The sequence below is a fragment of the Phaethon lepturus genome, unplaced genomic scaffold (genome assembly GCF_000687285.1).
Source record: "Phaethon lepturus isolate BGI_N335 unplaced genomic scaffold, ASM68728v1 scaffold18265, whole genome shotgun sequence".
NCBI classification, from domain to species: domain Eukaryota; kingdom Metazoa; phylum Chordata; class Aves; order Phaethontiformes; family Phaethontidae; genus Phaethon; species Phaethon lepturus.
This window is the reverse complement of record NW_010538578.1, coordinates 3,606-23,565: the sequence shown is the minus strand read 5'-3', so window position 1 is coordinate 23,565 and position 19,960 is coordinate 3,606. Positions and strand designations below refer to the sequence as shown.

General features: G+C 43.6%; 1 protein-coding gene across 1 annotated transcript; it reads left to right on the top strand.

The window, feature by feature from the left end:
• Positions 1 to 10,126: 10,126 nt before the first annotated feature.
• LOC104620598 (msx2-interacting protein-like) lies at positions 10,127 to 18,356 on the top strand. The gene is made up of 4 exons (XM_010286871.1): positions 10,127 to 10,208; positions 10,670 to 10,769; positions 14,194 to 14,514; positions 17,876 to 18,356. Exons 1-4 carry the CDS (start codon positions 10,127 to 10,129, stop codon positions 18,354 to 18,356), a joined length of 984 nt encoding a protein of 327 aa, XP_010285173.1.
• The last annotated feature ends 1,604 nt before the right edge of the window (positions 18,357 to 19,960 follow it).

The window sequence follows — 19,960 nt, the reverse complement described above, 5'->3', positions numbered from 1 at the left end:
TGGCTAACTGGGAGACGGCGGTGCTGGTTCTGGCGGTGGCTTGCGGCTTTGTTTTCCCCTAGACCTCCTTTAATAATTCTGATCCTGGCGTAGATTCACCGCGCGCTGCAAAGCAGCACGGGCATCACCTCCGCGGTGTGCCGGGGGTGTTACTGAGCAGCGTTTGTCTGCAGCCGCCTACTTCTTCCCCCGAGACTGAGTCACGCGGCGGATGGCTCCTCAACAGTTTAAGATTCATGAATCCTCCGCCTGCTCCGGATTCTGCTCTTTGCATGCACTTGAGGTGGCAGCTTGTTGACGCCACGCTGGCCGAGGAAATGCCTATATAATTATTTCAAAGAAACTTAATGAAAAGCCGCAAAGAGCATAGATTTGGACTAAGCTTCTATGAAATGTTTTTGTACGTTGAGCCCTGTTAGAAAGATAAGTTGATGTCACTTGGTTACAAAATTCTGTCATCTGCTGAGCCTTTCTGGCATTGTTTCTTCTCTGAAGTCTCTTCAAAAGTCCTGGCTGTGTGTGTTTGTGACTTGATGAGAGCAGCTTCTGTTGTTGCTGAGAGCTGCTCCAAAGTGGCGTTGGCTTTTGGCATTTCTTGCCCTTAGTCTAAATTCCTTTGGTACAGTGTTAAAGTAATCCTAGTGCCCTTTCTCAGAGACTAGAAGGAAGCAGACTCGCGTGTCGAGAACTTAGTAGTTCCTGCGAGGCTTACGCAGGTATTAAATCCATTCATCAAGTTAGAAAGGGCTTAAATTTGTTTTGTGGTAGCCTTGTTGACTGGTCTTCGGTTGTTGGTTTTTTTTTTTTCCTTCCCCTTGCTTTTCATAGGACAGAAAGTCATGCCAAGTTCTCTGGCAAATGACCTTATTGCTGTCTTAAGGTGTGGCGAAAATTAGGTCCTTGTCTTTGCTGAGGGCAAAGTGGTGCTAGCTGGCTTTTCATAAAAAAAGGAAGTAAATATCCAAATGAATAGAAGGCGGGTTGCAGATTTTGGATGAGTTGGTGACTCAGGATGAACCTGGGGCTCCTTGGGAGTTTTGTTTTCATGAGCTGATGTGTCGCAACTGCAGGCTGTCTTACTGTTGCGGTGGTTTCAGCTGTTGTCAGCTTGTGAAGAAGAGGAGGAGATGGCCTCTGCACATGAAGATGCACCTGAGAAATAACGAATATCAAACCAAGATCTTCTGAAGATGTTTGGAAAGGAGTAAAACTGAGGGTGACCCCTCTGGGATGGCTTTAGAGTATTAAAGGTTTTGGGAGGGTTGATGGCAACAAGGATTTAAGCTGTTAAGCTGCTAGTAGGGTGGATATGTTCCGGTTTTGGTAGCTACCAAAAATAATCGCTTGTGAGATGTTTTGCGTGTGTTTTTTATTAAGCTCAGTGAACTTACTGAGGTCTGAGAACGCCCTGAAACCAAAGACTGCAAGGGCAAACATTCCTAAACAATGAACTGAGGAATAAACTAGAAAATATGATTACTCTCCATAATAAGATTTTGAGTTTAGCTGCATCTTCGGCATGCCGATTTAGAAATCTCGTGGGAGGAATATGAGCCTGAAGACGGAAAATTCACAGTGTACAACCAGCCTCGCGCCTTACCTTTGCGTGAGTCTCTAGTGTTCTGAAGACCATTTGAACAGTTAATGAAAATCAGACCAAAGCTGCGTTTTTTTTGGTTGCCCAAGCTAACAAGCCAGTAGTGTTTCCCATCCCGTATATGTTAGGGTAGCGCAGGAGGTTTGGCCTTTCTGTCCTCCTGGTGAGTAATGGCAGCTCTGGTCTCCCCGAGTCTGAAAAAACCATCTCCAACGCTCTTCTGCAGTAATATATTAAGATGCGAGGACGACTTCAGTGCGATGAATAAAACACAGCAACTGCTTTGGTTTCTGCATTTCCATAGTTATTGTTTAACCTGCTAACACTCTGTAATCGTCCCATGCAATCTGTAAAATCCTGCAGTGTGAAGATAACATCCTTTAATAAAAGAATAAACATTGTTACAGACTTTTCATAAATATACCAGGATATATTCCAGGGCCTGCTGCAATCTGATCGGCTAACAGGATAGATGGAATATGAAGGCAGCGTCTCTGAATTTGGTTGAAACAACATCCTTCTCAGGACAGATTTTTTTTTTTTCGGAAGTGTGTCCCATAGCATTGCAGACTGGCTCTGTGCTGTAGTTTGTATATTTGTGCCTTGTCCAAGGTCCAAGTGTTCATGGTGACTTGGGTGAGAATGCAGCAGCAATCAGATGTGAAAGGAACATCAATTTTCCGCTCAGACAAACTAATCATGGGAGAAGAGCAGCAGTCTGTCTTAATGACTGGTTTCTGTTTAAAGACCCAGGCATCCTTTAAGAACAAAAGGGAGCTTTTTTGCTTCCTTTCTCTTCCCCTTTTTAATTAAGCTTAGCAAGTTAAAATTGAAAGCACTTTTTTTTTTTTAAAGCACGCTTAGATCTGAAGCGTGAGCTTCCAAATCTGCTCAAAATGCCCTGGATGTGCTCTCATCTCAACATTGCAAAGCCAGAGAAGTCCAAACATTTCTGGAAGGAGCATGAATAGATGACCTGTGCCGCTGTCTGTTGGATGCCGGTGGCTCTCTCTACAGATGGAGACACAGCTAACTTTTGTGTGTGTTCCTCTTGGGTATCCCTCTATCCAAAGAGAAGAGCTTGCATGTCTTTTGTTATCCCCTGATGTGGTAGGAAATCAGAGCTGGGTTCAAACCAAGTTCTTGTCATGAAGATGATCAGGTACCCAATGAAAGCTGGGCTTGAAATGATCTTTTAGCTCGATAAAAAAGTACTGCCAGATTGTAAAATTTTTGTGTGGGGGTTTTTTGTTTGTTGTTTGTTTTTTTTTTTTAAGCAAGTGGTGAATCACCTTCAGTTTTTCTCCAGGTACCAAACTAAGCCAGTTGTATTTTCTGTCGATGGGATTCATTGAGAATAAATTAGTGTCCCTGTCACAGATTTCACCAACTGTGGTGTACGTGTCTTTGGTGAGATGCTCGCTGCTTCCGCGCAGCACAAAGCACCGAGTTGTGGTCCATCTGCTCTTGCCGCTGGTGTGAATACCTCCTGTCCTCATTAATGGTGACGGCTGCCAAAAAGCGCATAGAGGCTTATTTAAATGTTCCCTCTTTAGGCTCTCTGTGGCAGCTGTGGGTGACCTGTTAATAGTTAATAGGGCAAAATAAGAAAAATAAATTGCCAAGTTGTATGTTTAAAGTAGGCGTCTTTGGAGGAAAAAGTCTTCCGGTCTCATTAGCATCCTAACTGTGAGGAGAATAAAAGCTCAGGATGGGTAAGTATCTCCCTTGTATGTGTAATCAACATCTGGTTTAATTTCAGGGGATCTGTGCTTGTACGTGTGAGACACTGCTCTTGGAAAGCCAGCTAAATATGCATCTAGACAGCTCATGATCTGCACAGTAACCTCATTGTAATCAAAGTTTAAATAAACCTTTGGTCTTTTTCTTCACTCTAAAACAACTTGTTGGAAGTATTAGTAGCAGAGAAGCTTTGCCACGTTTGAAAAATAAAAACGGTTTCAATGCTGATCATGTAGATGAAACGCTGGTTGCGGGTACAGTGAGATATGCTGGTTTTTGGCAGCAGCTGAGCTCAGGAAGTATCTCTTCCTCTGCATCCATTCAGAGATTGCTTGTGCTGGCAATTCATGCTCTTGCCTAGCTCGTGTCAGCCTAATTTTTGAAAACAAGCATTTAAAGGTGAAGCTGATCACTGAAACAGCATAAAATTGGGAAGCAGCTTTCCTGGCGGTTGCGGTGATGTACCCGGTTGTGTTGCTGATGGTGCGGTGTGTCTGGCTGTATCCTTAAACCGCAGGAGGAGCCTTGTTGATCTGGTAGCACCCGTGCACCTCGAGATAAACACCTGCTGAATTCCTTGGTATAGTAAGGCTTCCTTTAGATCAGCTCATAAAAACCAAAGTGAGAAACCTCACCCGTCATTGCGATGAAGTTCAAGCTAGTCTGTTTTCAGCTTGGCTTTGCAAAACCTTGACTTAGAGTTGCATCAGAAGAAAAGCCATTAAAATTTGGCTGGCTAAGGATCTCAGTTGCGGAAAGTTTTAAGCTCTTGCCTATGGAGAAAGCGCCTAGAGCGCAGGTAGTCCCTGCAGACAAAACACCTGAGTGTGTGCCTGGCTCTTACCGGGCGCTTGTCAGCGGGGAATATTAGTTTCCTTGGGCTGACACCTGGCTCACGCCGAGTATTGCACTGCCAGTTGGTTTAGTCACAGGAGCAAGCACTTTCTCCAAGGGGATGGTAGCGGTGAGTCACGAACCAGCGAAGTAACATTCGCGCATCTGTATTTGGGTGACTGGCTGGCCGGCTTAAATACAGGGCTTTGGAGGAGACTGGACTGGCTGGGAACTGACTTTTTTTTTTCAGGGTGATGAGACTTTTTTCTGTCTCCGGTTTCAAGATCATAACCTTGTAGGAGTAGGTGAGCTCTCAGGGTTGCGACTTGGGTATGGCCATGAGTCCTTGGATCAGAAATGAAATTCAAGTTGTCCAAACCTATTGGCTGAAGTGAAGCCGATTGCTTGTTCAACACTGAATTGTGGTTCGAGAGGGAAGAGCGATCGAGTCACTTGGGATGGTCTAAGAGGCTGCAGACAGATAAACTTACTTTCTTGTGGAAAATGTACAAAACCTTGGAGAAGAGGTTATAAAGTTTGTGTTTCACTTGAGGAGTATGAACCAGTGAGCACCAAGACTTAATGAAGCCTTCAGATGATACATATTTAAAGTACTCTGCAGCATGGCAGGGAGACCATAATGTTATGACTCTGCATTTTCCTCCATCTGCTGCCGAATACATGCAAAGCAGGGCTTGGAGAAGCAAAACCGAGATGGGGAATTACCCTTTCATGTAAGAATGAAAAACTTGATTAATCAAGAGATTTCCCTGCAGTTGCGACGCAGCGTGTTCTTAAAATCGAATCCAAACAAATCCTAAAATCAGTCACACAAAAGAACAGGCTTGAGCAATTCCTGTGCAGAAGGCATTTAACGTAGCCTATCACCACCGGTATTTTTGAAGCAAATCTGCAGATTATGCTTTAAGCTGGAAGAAAAAATGCCCTGGAGATGGAATTCGGCGGCTCTGCGTCTAGCATGTAGTAACGTGATACCGCGCATCTGTGTAGGTTGGAGGATAAAGAATCACGGTGCATCGTACTTGATACAACACAGCTGAACACGCAGAGTTTCTACAAATTTTTGTAACCTCTTTGGGCTTCTATGAATAGTCGTATTTATTCTGATCTGCTTTGAAAGCAAGACTGATGTGATCTTGCCATGCATCTGTATCTTCCCTAATCAATTTTGAACCCGTTAGCCAGTTTCAGCTATACTTCAGGGCGAAGGGGGTACCCACGGTCTCAGAGATACAACGTTCCTTTGAGTTTTCTGAAAACAAGCGGTTTTAATAGAGGAGAGAGACCTGATTAGTGGCCCCATGGAGAGAAAAGCTGCAGCAAGAGTGCAACCCTTATTAGACATTAAAGAATCCACATGGGAGAGAGGTGTTCCTGACCGTGGGAAAAGCTGCAATGGGAACTGGCAGTTATTGGACGCCAGAGAATTCGACCTCAAGACATGCATCCATAAGAAATGAGTCTTCATTATTTCTGCTCACAAAGCCACTTTGATTTCTTTTTTTTTTTTTTTTAATATGTATATACCAATAAGCCCTGCCACGGATGCTTGCATGCTTCTCCATAATTGTACAGAAATGACAGCTAGGCAAAGTTCCTTAATAACAGAGCTTCTGCCTCTTTTCTGGCTGGCTGAGGTGGCAGTGCGAATAAGGAACCCGTATCATTCGGCTACTCTACGCAGCTTTAACTTGGTAATTTTGCGTGAAGCCCTTCATTACAGTTTGGTCAAGATTTGCCTTCTGACTGCAGCCTGCGGACGGGCTGATGCAATGCTGGGTTCGCCTGACGTTGCAGGCAAGCGGAACTGCTGACTTGGGCGAGGATATTAAGTGCCACCCAGCTAGATGTTGCTGAGGTCAAGCTGAGGCTTTTTTTTGATTCGTGCTGCTTCACGTAATCCCGGTGTCCAGAGCATGGATTCATCTCCCCCTCTGTCATCTTCGTCGGGTCAAAATGTTGCTAGGACTCCTTTTGAGTGCTGTTTTGTGTTGTGTGGGTGTTGCAGTGGAACTGATCTGTATCTCAAGGAACGAGTGTATCTATATTTGAGTTTCACCTGCTGTGTGTGTGCTAGAATGGCTTATCTGTGACAAAATTTTTTGTAGTGGGGGCTGCAGAAAAATACCATGCTCTGTTGGCTATGGGAAGTAGTTGCTACCAACAGTAGCAACCGTGAATAAATGTTTTTAAATACTCTGTTTCTTCCCTCTCTGGTGGTACATAATAATTTCATTTGTATATTAATACCTCAGCAGCATTCAAATGGTGACTTTGCAATAAAGACGTAAATAAAATGTCTTAATTAGACACAAAGTAAGAGTGATTCCTTAAAATGGAGCATTCAGCTAAGCTGTAAAGCAAGAAGCGAGCGCTTATTTCAGCACAGAGTTATCTCCCGGACTATCTGATATGTCAAGCGTGTTGCTTTTTAACAGAGGTATCAGGAGTATCAGTGAATGTGCCTATGCTAGCTTTTTAATTTCCTACTTTGTCATCTCTTAGGGAGGGATTACGAGTGTAGACAAAGCCCTAGCTGTTTGCAGTGCGTGGCAGGAACACGTGCTGTATCTCATTAACAAAACCCCCATTTGTAGTCGGAGTCGGGAGATTTCCCGTTGAAGGGAGCTGTAAAGTCTCAAAGTGGTCTGGGTTTGAGTAATTTGTGTGGTGGGGCAGGAGGGGAGAGCGAGGAGCATCATGTTGAGGTTTCACCCCAGTCATGTAAGCTGAGCTCCGTAACCCGGTTGATGGTTTCTGGTCCTGAATTTTGAGGTTTCCCTGAAGATCTTTATTGCTAGGAGGAAAGCTGCTGAGAATGCCCCGAAGAACATTGTTTTTTCTCCCCCCAAAGGTCGCAGAGTCAATAAAGATCACTCTTAAACAGGTTTTAAAGCATCTCAGATTGCAATCTAGAAAATTATGGGAGCTCGGTAATTAGGGCATGTTTCTGAATCATTTGCTGTCACAAGGTCTTTTCTCAGTATGGCTTGAAAACCAGTGCTCCCTGTGATATGAGGAGCTTTTATTTTGCCTGGCTTTGGGAAGGTAAAGGTTTTCAAAGCCTTACATCGTGTAGATTTATTGCTTGCTGACGAGCTTTCCTACTCCTGATCATCCAGAACGCTATCCCGGCCGCTCACGATGGCTTATCGTTATGGAAACAGCAATTTTGTGCCGAGAAAGGTAGAATTAGAGAGGCATTTAATTTGTTTTATTTTTAGCCATCTTTAACACGATGTAGCAGCTGGAGATAAGGAAAGCCAATATCATACATTGAATCCTCCTCTAGAGGCTGCTGGAAGTGCTCCATACGTTGCTGGCAGCCTTTGTGCCGGTACCCCCGTCCGTCCCAGTGGGCTTTGTCACTTAAACCTATTTCTTCAGAAAACTGGGGGAAGATTACATGTTTGGAGGAGTGTTACAAAATGGTGCTGTCAGGCTCTTCGAAGGGGTGTGTACCTGTATGTAGATAAATATTCACAGTATTTTCACCACAATCCTGAATAGCCAGTTTTCAATTTTCAAGATAAACTGAAATGCGTGCAGGTCGACGTGAGGGATTTCTGGTCTCCTGAGCCTTCTAGCGTGCCAGCTCCGTGCAGAGCGCGGTCTTGCTGCCCTTGGGAACGAAGGCTACTGCGTTCAGCCGGCTTTGGATGGAGCCCTCAGTACCGAGACGTCGCATCGAGTTGTTCGCAGTAAATACTGCTTTTGGTCTCCCTTAAGCACAGCTGCTAGCGAAGGCTGGCGGTCGTGTGTACGTTGCCATATTTGTCGTTAAGCATTTGAGATACCGTTTTGACGAATTCCCCGGAGTTGAGTGACAGTGCTACAAAGACAAGCGATCGTGGCTCATCAGGGGACGGTTCCCCACGTTTGCTGAAGTTGATTTTAAGTGTAGTTTTCCAGTACTCTGGAATTCTGCGTGTTGTTTCTATCAAGATACGTTTCAATGCACTTGTGTTATTTTCATCTCGGCCCTGTGCACACATTTCTTTATGGTCTGTCTTTGGTTTTGCTGTCTGTTAGAGATCAGTTACTCTATTTATGGTAAGACCCAAACCTGATGATGCAGTCTGTGCATTTTTGAGTACTTTTTGTTTAGATTCCTTTATTCTTCTGTATCTGTAAGCTTTCAAGTCTTCATGATAGGCACACGATGATACTTGACCAGAGATTTTGAACTGATATTTGGCACTACTTGAAGCGGAGTGCAGTTCCAAAGACGTGTGCTGCTTAGGTCTGAAAGTGGTGAAATACTGTCTCATAACAGTCTTGATATGAAATTCCCTTTCTGGAAAAAAATACTTAGAAGCACATAAATACTTTTTGTGGCAATTTAAGTTTCTGGCTATAATGAATATGAAGCATGGAACAGGGTGGTATGTAATTTTCTTAGGCCAAGCATGTTAATAACTGTTCTATGGTGTATTTTATTTATTACAGTAATGCCCTCGTTGTGATCAATTACAGTGCCTTATTCTTTGCAGATGCCTGTGTAAAGACCCAAGTCCCTTTGCTTTACAAGCTTTTACAGTGACGAATATTTAACGCCGCTTTTGGTGGTGGTAGGGGAGGGAGGTGCTCCCTGAGCGGTTCGTTGGGGGTACGGGAACACTCCACTTGACTCGGAGTAGGAATTCTTCAGGATAACTGCCACCACGGCTCGGTGTCTTGCTGCTGGTAAGACTGCAGCGCCGTTGGTTTTGCTGCTCTTCTGGCGTGTTATTTTCTGTATTACACGGATGGGAAGTAGATGCATGTACTGTTGTGGTGGACCAAGTTCTTGGACGGTGAAATGGATGTCCATGGTGGCAGAAGACCCCAGAACTGATGATAAGGGAGTTCAACAGACTTCAGCAGGCTAAGAACATCTACGGAGCTGGCGATGGCAACCTCCTGTACCATAGCGTTGGTATTTGTGCATCTTGCATTTCCCTGTATCTGGAGCAGATCTGCTTTGTGCAGGGGGAAGAGTAGCCCCTAGCATGGGGCATTTGGGCCGATTAGGAGAATAAGGAGAAGGGACGCAGACATCTGGAGAAGTATCATTTCAGGTCACGTTATTTTGTTATGAAATAACAACAAAGCAAGAGGAATGCGATTGGCCAAGAAAAGCTTCAAGCTGTGCGAACGTTTTACTGAATAATGCAGGCTGGGGCTTGCATGGGTTGTATAATAACGGAGGAGGAAGGAGTTTAAGCGTGGCACGGAAAAATCACCCATGCTTTTCAGATGGCTAAAGATACCTGACTTTAGTCAAAGTGAATCCAAGTGAATCCAAAATATTCAGATGTCCTGCTGTATCAGGATGTCTTGTCAAATCATGCTCTTAACGAGCGGCGCAGAAACATGCACAAAAAACTCCAGTGTTATTTTTGATCTTCTAACGTGTCTTGCATTTAGTAGTATCTGGAGTGTAGCGTTGTGCTGGCTTCTAAATAAAAATATGGTGAAGTTTTTCTGACCTGCAGAATTCTGCAGTACTGAAAACGGTTGGGTCTTCACAAGCTTGGGGGGAGCTCAACTTGGGAAATAGGGAGGTAATATGATTTAAAGTGGGGTTCAGTTTAACTTCAAAAGCACAAATCCCTGATTTCGACCTACCTTTTCCTATCGTGTGTATATCATCCTGTAAAGATCCTCATCAGTTTATAAAATACTGCAGCTAACTGTAACATTTGCTTACTAAAAAAGTACTATTTGCTTACTAAACATTTACCGGCTGGCTCTCTCTTAGTCCATCCTTTGTTTAAAATGCTTTTTCTTGGGAATAGCAGAGATTGTGCAGAAAAATGAAGGTTTGGAGTAAGCACCCAAGATGAAATGGTTAATTAGAAATGGAAAGGCGAGGGTGCCCAAGGTGCAGATGCCCCTGTGCAGGGAAAGCTGTGGGGTGAGGGATGACTTTGGCCATGTCTGGGTGACATGTCTCCCCCAGGGAGGAGGAACCAGCCCGGCCTTGTATTGGCGGAGGCTGCGTTTCCCAACCCGGCCGCACTGTCTGCCGGTACAGGAGGAAGAGCTGGGGAGGAGGAAGGGCTGGAGAGCGAGAGAAACATGCCGAGCAGCCATGCCAAGAGCCCAGAGACATTTCAGCTGCATGATTATAGAGGTGCTTTGATCTACAGTGAATAAACCGATAATGCTTAAATTATGAATTCCTTTTCTTTGTCTGAAAAGCTGGATTAGTGTGGCTTTGTTCGAGCACTGATTATCGAGCAACTTTTTTTTTTTTCTGAGCGGGCCGCTAGATCTTTGTTTACAGCTGGGTGCTGCGATCGTGCTGTGCTGGTGGAGGGGCTTGGTGACATAGCAGCTCTTGTGCATCCTCATCTCCTCTGCTTCTGGTTGAACTGTAAACCCCTCTGAAAATACGGCCTCGGCTGCTGTCGTTACAGTATGGAGCTAATGATTAATCGGCATGCGTTGCAGACGGGAAGAGGCACTAAAAAGCCTTGTTTTCGTTAGGGTCTGTGGATTCGGAGCTGAGCGAACACGCCTCTTTGCTTTCTGTTAGGTCTGCCAGCGATTGTGAAACGCGGCCTTCTTGGAAAAGGCTGACGCGCAGGTAGCGAGATACCAGGCGAAGGCTCTGCGAACGTTACCAAAGGTCGCGGCGATGCCTCCCCTTGTCTTTTGTCCCCTCTTCCCAGCCCTCGGGATCCGGACAAAGGTTGCTCCTCGGGGGCGCGTTCGCCTCCATCTTGCTGTAACGTGCGATCTGCGTAACAAAACGCGGCGTTATCGCCGCCTCTCCTCCCCCAGCCCTCCAGAAAGTATTGGTGTGTGTCTTTTTTTTTCCTTCCCTCCCTTGTAATGTATTATTCTGCTGCAGTAAAGCCGTCTGGTGATGCAGCACTGCAGATCTCCCTTCCTCTCCCCTCGATGCGGTCCTCCTCCCGGCAGCATCTGCCAAGACTGGAGCAGCTCGGAGAGACGCCAACGGGTGGGGCTGGGTCGGATCACATCACTAGACAGATTAATCTTCACGGTGGGGGACCGAAGGATGTGTGTAATCACAGGACCATGTTGGGGCACGGAAAATGCAAACCTTCCTCTTCCAGCAGCTGTCCTTGAATACTCAGGGCTCTCTCCTTCTCGGTTTTCTTTCATCCTCCCTTACGCTGCCTTTCTCCTCCCCTCGTCTGCCTCCCTTGCTTTCAGCAAAGACGATTGTCACAGATTATCCTCAGGGCTCGTCAAGGGTACGGTGCAGGACACCAAAGCGTGGCGTATATTTATGTATCTGGATAACGGACAGATTAAGACCTGCTGTCTCTGAGTGGGATGATTTAGGACCGTGGCTGCAAGTGGAATTCAGTAGTAGCCCCCCCCATCCATTTCTGATTTGGGGGGGGGGGGGAAGTCTTAATTAATGGCAACCAAAGTACACTTTTCCCAATACAAAAATTAAGCTCTGGCTGCAAGGGTTGTGTGTTTGCTGGGTGATTTTGTTGGTATATGGGGAGCATATTATGTCGATGTTGTGTATTTTCAGTGCTTTCTGGGCAGCATTAGCTCGAATATTTGAACATTTTAACACATTCTGGATCTTCTGCAGCAAAAGAAAAATAATTGAGGTCTGTGCATATGTTACCATAACATATATGTGTTGGGATTTCAGAATGAGGACATAATTGTCAGGATGATGAGTGGGAAGAGTCTTCCAGAGCTCATTTCTGATGTAACTGGCAGGCAGCACTTCATACAAAGTAGGCTGTGGTGACTGCAGTCAGAAGGTCAATTAGGATTTTAGTTTTTTTTGAGTAATGCTAAGATACCATTTCCCCCCGCTCCGAAGACTGTAGACAGTACGGGCTGGTGTTGCCAGAAACGGAATATGTAAACAGTGAGCAAAAGGGAACTACATGTTCTCACCAGTGACTTTGTAACTACGTTATTGAGAAGGAAAACTCGGTGGGCATGAGAGTTGGAGCACTCTGTCCTATTAAATCTTCCCTTTGTCGTCTGTAGAGAACCGGCACTGAATTGCATGTTAAAGGGTGATGGTACCTAAGATACCTAATTATTTTTTATATTTTTTGTCAGGTTCATTCGGGGCATGAACATTTTTTCAAATCATCTCTTTCCTGTTTTCCTTCCCCCTGCTTCCTTTCCTGTTTCTTCTCTCTTTACACATGCCACATTCAATTAGGCCATTTTTCCCCTCACACAGATTTTATTAGCTATAATCTTTACTTTTCTGCTCTTTCCACATCTTGCCTTCAAGGTAAGACAACTTTACCCAGCCTTGGGAGAGTGCAAACTTTGAGAAGTATCTTCCTGCAGTACCATTTGCTATTATTTGCTCCTTGCAGCTTTTAATTAGAATAAAAAATAACTGGTGCGTTGGTTTGGTATCACAGGTTAGGAAGCTCCTGAGAATTAAGCGTCACCGTCCTGTACCCACGAGTACAAAGGTGGCAAGCTCTGCTCTGGGCAGCATAGGGGCAAGGACGTGCCCCGTATGTGACCTTGCCTTTTTATTCCTACCAAGGCACTTTTTGACTTGAAAGATGTTCTAGTTTTGCACACATATTCTTGAACGGACAGCGTGCTGTATTCAGTGGAGTATAAGCCAAAGAAAAATGATATCTAAATGCAAACCAGATAATATATGAAGTGTAGTAGGTCAGGTTGGAATGAGAAGCCAGCAGTCAGCGAGGCAGGTTTTCAAATGGTGTTTAAGGATTAGTCATTGTTGTTGGATGACGAAATTTTAAGGTGTATGGAAAGCCATGCATAAAACGGAGTCAGATGCAGGTTGTGACAGCATCTGCTCCTCAGACAGGCAATTGTATTAGCTTTTTCCTGCGTATATAGCTGAAAACAGCTTTTCTTAAAATCTGTTTACGTCTGTTCAGTGTTGTGCTGCCTTTGTGAATAGAAAATTTTTTTGGCAATAATTCTTCATTGAGATTACAAGTATTTCTTGCTTAGTTTTTTATTTATGTGTCCCTTTCTCATTTGTCAGTACATTCAAAAATACGCTTTTTGCTTCTCTGTTGTGGATTAGCAACTGCAGTTAAAAGCCCTTACCTGTTTTGCTCAAAATCTCTTGGCTTACAGAAACGAGCAACCAAAATGCGACTGGCAATTCTGGGCTGTTTTAAAATATTGCTGTGTTCATACTGCTCATTTTATCCTTTCTTGCTATGGGTTGATGCAAGTTATTTTGAAAACATTTTTACATCATGCTTTCTGTGTGCACAAACATGTTTGTTGTTTTTTTTTTTTTTTTATGTAGACATTTACTCATCCGTAAGTGCCTGTGTTGCAATTACTTAACATACATTAAGTAGGGTGGCGTCACGTTCCCGTCAGCTTTCTTCAGCATGCCTCTTGTGTGACTTGGTCCACGGGGCAGGGATGCAAAGTTGAACCCCAGAAGCACCCCGGTCCGGGGGTGCCTCTGTCGGTCACACTTCAAAAGAGTCCTGCGAGGCTGTTGTAAGGAAACGGGTTTGAGATCGGGAACAAGGATCAGAATGAAGACTCTTGTTCTAGCGCTGAATGGATTAAATATAGACCGGAGTAGTGGAGTTGCTGTGTCAAGGTCATTGTTTTCTTAAGAAAATTGTCGGGCCGTCTTTACTTCTACTTGTTGTGACACAGTTTTGTTTTAATTATGTCTTGCTCGTCAGATGAAAAATGAGAAGGGCTGCTCTAGTTGTGAATACCTTTCTATTTCTTCAGCTGCTGTTGCTCTGTTGTTCTAAAAAGGGCGATCTCACTGTAGGCCAACCAAAAGAGAGCAGTTTTAAATATAATGATGGAAAGTTTAAATGGCTTTTTCCCCTCTGCAAATGGCTTTTTTCTCTTTCTGAAAACTCGTCCTCCAACCTCTGCCGTGCTTTGAGATTGATTTTTCCTGCCGTATGGGAAGGGCAAATGGTTTGAAATGGATGTTGATTTTGCAGGAGGCAATGCTGTTAAATGCGGTCTTTTTCTACTAGCACTAATGTATGTGCTCTGCTTTGCTTTTCTTCCAGATATGGACGTGTCGAAAGTGTCAAAATACTCCCTAAGAGGGGGTCGGAAGGCGGAGTGGCAGCGTTTGTGGATTTTGTGGACATCAAAAGTGCGCAGAAGGCACACAACTCTGTCAACAAAATGGGAGATAGAGACCTACGGACGGATTATAATGAACCAGGAACCATTCCCAGTGCTGCTCGGGGATTGGATGATACAGTTTCCATAGCATCTCGTAGTAGAGAGGTTTCTGGGTTCAGAGGAGGTGGTGGGGGGCCCACTTATGGCCCCCCACCATCGCTTCATGCACGGGAAGGACGTTATGAGCGGAGACTTGATGGGTAAGTTCCAAGGTTTCTCTAGGCAGGTATTTTGTATTTGATATGGTGAGAAACACAAACTCGTATCTAGGGCCCCCAGATGGATTTAAAATTTTGGGAATTATCTATGTTTCCTATTTTGGGTTGGAAACGGAAGTGATTTCTATCCCAGTGGCTGGTACCTTGTGGATCCATAGAGGATGTTTTCTGCAGCTGGTTGGATATCTACACTTGAAATAAGGTGGTTTTAAGATGGAAGATTTCCTTTGGCCAGCATCGATATTGGAGTTACTCTTTTCTAGAAGTAATGATTCCATTTCTTGGATAATATTAAGGCCTTGCTCGGATGTATCCCTGCTGCCAGATGGAGCTATCTTACTCTACAACATGTGGTGAAGTTCTCTGTGGAGTATCTTCGGAATACTAGAACCTAAAATTCTGTGAAAGCTTGATGCCTAGTTCTCAGTTCTCACTGTACACAGTTGGTATGTTAATTGGATTTTCACCACAAAATTTCTAGTAGACTTTAATGATGCAGCCCCTTGGATTCTACAGACAACACTTAGCCGTGGAAATAACGCTTGGATGGAGAAGACTGAAGGCAGCTTGTGATGTTTCCATTTTGGATCTACATTATTTCCAAGTTATTGGGATTATTCTTTCTGATGGTATTGGCAAAAAGAGATGATGGACATTACTAAATTTTGGAAATTATAGTGTTTTTTTTTAATGCTGGGATAAGAACTACTGCCTTGAATTTATTGGATGGTATACAGTCAAGACGTCAGTAGCCATGGGGAGTGGATTACTATCTAGTCTCTTAAAAAGCTCTTTGCTACTCCACATTAAACATAACTTTAGTTTTAAGGACGTGGTGCTAATACCAGTTTGTGGATACGCCAGTGAAAAATGACTGGGCTGGATGGTTACAAAGGCGGCTAGAGGATGCCTGCTGGCCAGCAGTGATGAGTGCCCTCGTGCATTGGGCGATCTTCTACCAGCTGCTTGATTCAGACATAGGGCTGGAAATTAAAAATAATGGATCTATTTAAGTGCCTACTGTCTCAAGAAAGAAGTCTGGGGGTTTCAGAGTTACAGTTTCAGTCTGGGACTACTTCCTTCCAGTGGAATTTTTTTTGGTTTTGTCTTGTCACTAAGATTTTTTTTTTTCTTGTTGGTTCATCTAAAATATCATTTGACACCCTTGCCCATTAAGAAGGTGGATTACCCCTGTAAGAGGGGCCAAAATTGGGGAAGTTATGTTCACAATTCTCTCCCTAGATTTAATTGGGAATATAGGTCGTGTTTCCACACTTGGAAAAGGTTGGTATGTCCTGCCCTGTGTATATTAGCCCCTCTCCTAACCCAAGTCAAACCCTCTCTTTCCACTAACTCCAGTAGTACTTAGTACTAATAGATAAATCAAAAAAAGCACTGTAGCCATTAGATTTTTCAGCTCTGCTAGCTCCTCTGTCTGTCTTCTGTGTCCTTTTCATGGATAAGGACTTCGTTCTTTTATGTCAGCTATATAGCAGTAACCCTGTAGAAAGTACTGCTTTTTCTCTTACCTCATTAAATCAGCTTTCACTGATTAACACTTTGTAGGATGCTAAATGCAATCGTTTGTAAAATTGTTGATCTTGGCCCTTCAAAGGGGAGGGGGGGGGAGGGGGGGGGGAGAGACGTGTTTCTGTGCCAGATCCTGAAATATCTTTCAAAATGCCATTGTTGCGAGCAAGAGGTAATGAAAATAGAAAGGCAACAATGAATTTCAAGCAGATGTATAAGTTAATGACATTCTGTTGCACTGGTTAGGTAGTTTCTTACATGTAATTTGAGAGAAATGCAGGCAGAACATGAGCTAGTTCTGTGGAAAGCTGGAAAATGAGTTCTAATTTAACAACAGCGGATGAATATATTTAGCAGATTAAAGATCTAGTGATTCATTGGAGAAGGCATGGCAGGAACTTCCCGAGATGCTAATCAAGAAAGATTCAAATCCCATTTTCAGTGTATAAAAGATACCTGAAATACTTCTGCCATTGTAAGTAGAAGACAGTCCTGTGATGCAGGAGAGGAGGAGGAAGCACAAGGCAGAATTGGGTTATTAGAATTCAGATTGAAGTGACTAATAATTGATTCTGAAGGAAGAATCAGAGAGAGAGGGCTGAAAAAAAAAAAAGGAAGGTTGAAATGTCCTTCATAAGATGGATAATTAAATTTTTAAATTAACTTCGGCTACCCTGACATACTTTGAATTCTGCAAGTGTTTTTTAAAACGTTCAACGTAATCATTCTTGGTCTTTCATTCTGTGGACGTAACTTAGACATACCGTCCTGGTACTTGTCTAAATTAGACTACTAAACTATTTGTAATGTTCTTTTAACTTTACCTGTCAGTTTTACTATCTCTTTATTTGAGAGATCCCACTAACTTTCTCAGAACGTAGAGCCTTTCTCAGTTGACATTGAAAATGTTCGAAATACTGAAACAAAATGGGCCTTAGCTACTTGAAAGCAGTGTGCTTGTGAAGATACAAATTCTGTGATTGCAGTAACACTAGCAGTCTCAACAAACAAAAATGCCTACTGAAAAATTGAATTTATACTCCATTTGTAGGGTCTTAGTATCTTTTGGGGGCCTGCACCCTTGCAGTTTAAGTATTCTGACATAACTAATCCAGGTTTTTCTTCAGGGTGTGCAACTTTGACGAGAATCGAGTGTAACAGTCTGATAAAAGCAAAATTCCCTCTAAGAGGATGAAATATTTTAGGGCAGCAACAAGAAAACCCCTAATTTTCTGGGCCTTCTCTGTGGGTTATGCTACCCCTTTTGAAAGCAGCTTCTTACCTCTGGGTCATGCTTTGCACGGAGGCTTTCATGGCTACAGCCCAATTTGTGATGCCATTTTTGCAGAAGGATAATTAGAAGAGCTCCAGCAATTACCAAATTCCAGAAGAATTTCTGAAGCTCTTTAGCAAAAATGGAGGGGGGGAGGGGAGTTAGCTGTGATATGCACAAACATGAAATTTTCCTCATTTACTGAATTTAAAGGAAAAAGGAAAAAAACCCAACCAAATGCAACTTAAATGAGGATCCTGCACAGGAAAGCAGTATTTTTTCCTGTGTGGGCAAGATGCTGGTCATGAAAGCCTGATATTGTGATTAAAACAAAATGATTGCTCAGCTTTATTGTATACGACTATAACGTTGGAGTAAAGTAAAACGTTTTTGTCAGTGTTTGCTTGATAGGTTATTGCCATTTAGTGGAGAAGCAGTCGCAAAAATAAGTTCAGTGCTGACGTGAATGTTTGCATGATTTGCTTTTAGTTGTGCTTGCCCCTTTCTGATGAAGTATTTTTCCCCCCTTCCTAAATGCAGGGCTTCAGATAACAGGGAGCGTGCTTATGAACATAGTGCCTATGGACACCATGAGCGGGGGACGGGAGGATTTGATCGGACGAGACATTACGATCAGGATTACTATAGAGATCCTCGAGAGCGGACTTTACAACACGGGCTCTATTATACTTCTCGGAGTCGAAGTCCGAACCGTTTTGATGCTCACGACCCCCGTTACGAACCTAGGGCCCGGGAGCAGTTTACATTGCCCAGTGTGGTACACAGGGATATCTACAGGGATGATATTACACGGGAGGTACGAGGCAGAAGGCCGGAAAGGAATTACCAGCACAGCAGGAGTCGGTCGCCGCATTCGTCCCAGTCCAGGACCCAGTCCCCGCAGAGGCTGGCCAGCCAGGCGTCCAGACCCACCCGCTCGCCCAGTGGCAGCGGATCCAGGAGCAGATCTTCCAGCAGCGACTCCATCAGCAGCAGCAGCAGTACCAGCAGCGACAGGTAAGGCCACTGCGCGTCTTTACCCGACCCAAAGCGACCGTCCCGTGGGTTTTGCGGGTCATTTTCTGAGGCATGGTGAGGAATTGTGAGCCCGGGCTGTGAAAATATAAGGTGTTTCGTGACAAAGCGTTATTCATTGATGTAGAAGTAAACTGGCGTGAAATGTAAAAAGACCAGGTTGGCACGAAACAGATCCGAGGGGAATGCTGTTGCCGGCGTTAATTATTTTCCATGGTGTGTCTGCGCAGCATCCGTAAGGTGCCAGCTAGACAAAGTGGGGATATATGAACGTGAGGCCTTGGTGCTGCCTGCCTGGCTGGAGAACGGGGTGAATGTTTTATTTGCTTAAGTGAGGGAATAAGCAAATTTTAAGGTCAGCTACTTTTTACAGGACACATTTTTAAAATACTTTGGGAAATGTTGAGTACCATTATCCAGTTTCCTCTTGTTCCCTATCGCCACCGCCATTTAAAAGATTGATGTGTTGCCTTTCCATTTTTCCCTCTTGCCTCGCAGCAAAAATTGTAGACTTGGAAGAATTAAAAAAAACAGAAAAAAAATCCAAGTATGCATTTCCTAGTGATATGCACAAGTCCTTGGTGCTGTAATAGCCGCGGTAGTTCTGTATTTGTGTGGCTTTATAAACGACATATGGGGCGGGGGAAGAGTACTAGAGCTAATTGCTGAATTTCTTTTAATAATTGGAAAATTCATGTTGAAAGGCCTCTCAGATATTGAGCTTTTTAAGAATAAATTCATCCTAAGAGTGGAAACCAAGAAGCTACCATTGTACCTGTAAAGTTTTAGGCTCTGTTTGGTGAAGGGTTCTGTTCTTCAGAAGGGTTCCCAGAGCTGGAAAAGTTTCCTTTGCATACTGAAATACATTCCAAACCGGAAAATACTCATTAAGCAAATGAGTATATCAGTATAATAAATACTTAGTGTTCGATGATCACTATGAATGGAATTTTACCACGGGTAACTCTCTGATCAGGATAATTAATTATTCTCATAAAATCTTACCTGCTTGACCATTGGACCTTCTGGAAGGGTCCGATGGGCTGACACTGGGGAAAGTGTACAGAAGGGAAGATGAGGAAATTAGTTCCTCCTGTTCTGATTTCTCCACCCCTCCGATGTTTAAAGAACCATGCAAAGATCTATTTACTTCTTTTAATTACTGTCCTGTCTTGGCTGGAGAGCAGGTAGAGAGAGGCATCTCTAGAATATTTGAGACTACTTTTAGGCTGCTTTAAAGGCTTCTTTATTTCTAACACCTCTCTCTCAATGAGATCTTAAGACTTGGATAAAGACAACCCTTTGTCAAAGATTTTCACACTTGTTACAGCTTAAAAAAATTGGTGAAGACTTCCAGAGGTCTCAAAAAAACCCCAAACTAGAGAAGATGAATTGAAAGGATGCCTGGTTACAGTTAAGATTTAAAAAAAAAAATCCCAAGCAGGGGAAAAAAAAAATCTTCCGGTGCTCCTTTGCTCGTTGCAGAATGGTCCAAGAAACTCGTAATATTTATAAAATGTCATTGTTGGGACGTCGAGACGGGATGAATAACTGCTCTGAATTTGAGAGGACTAAATATGATCCCACTGG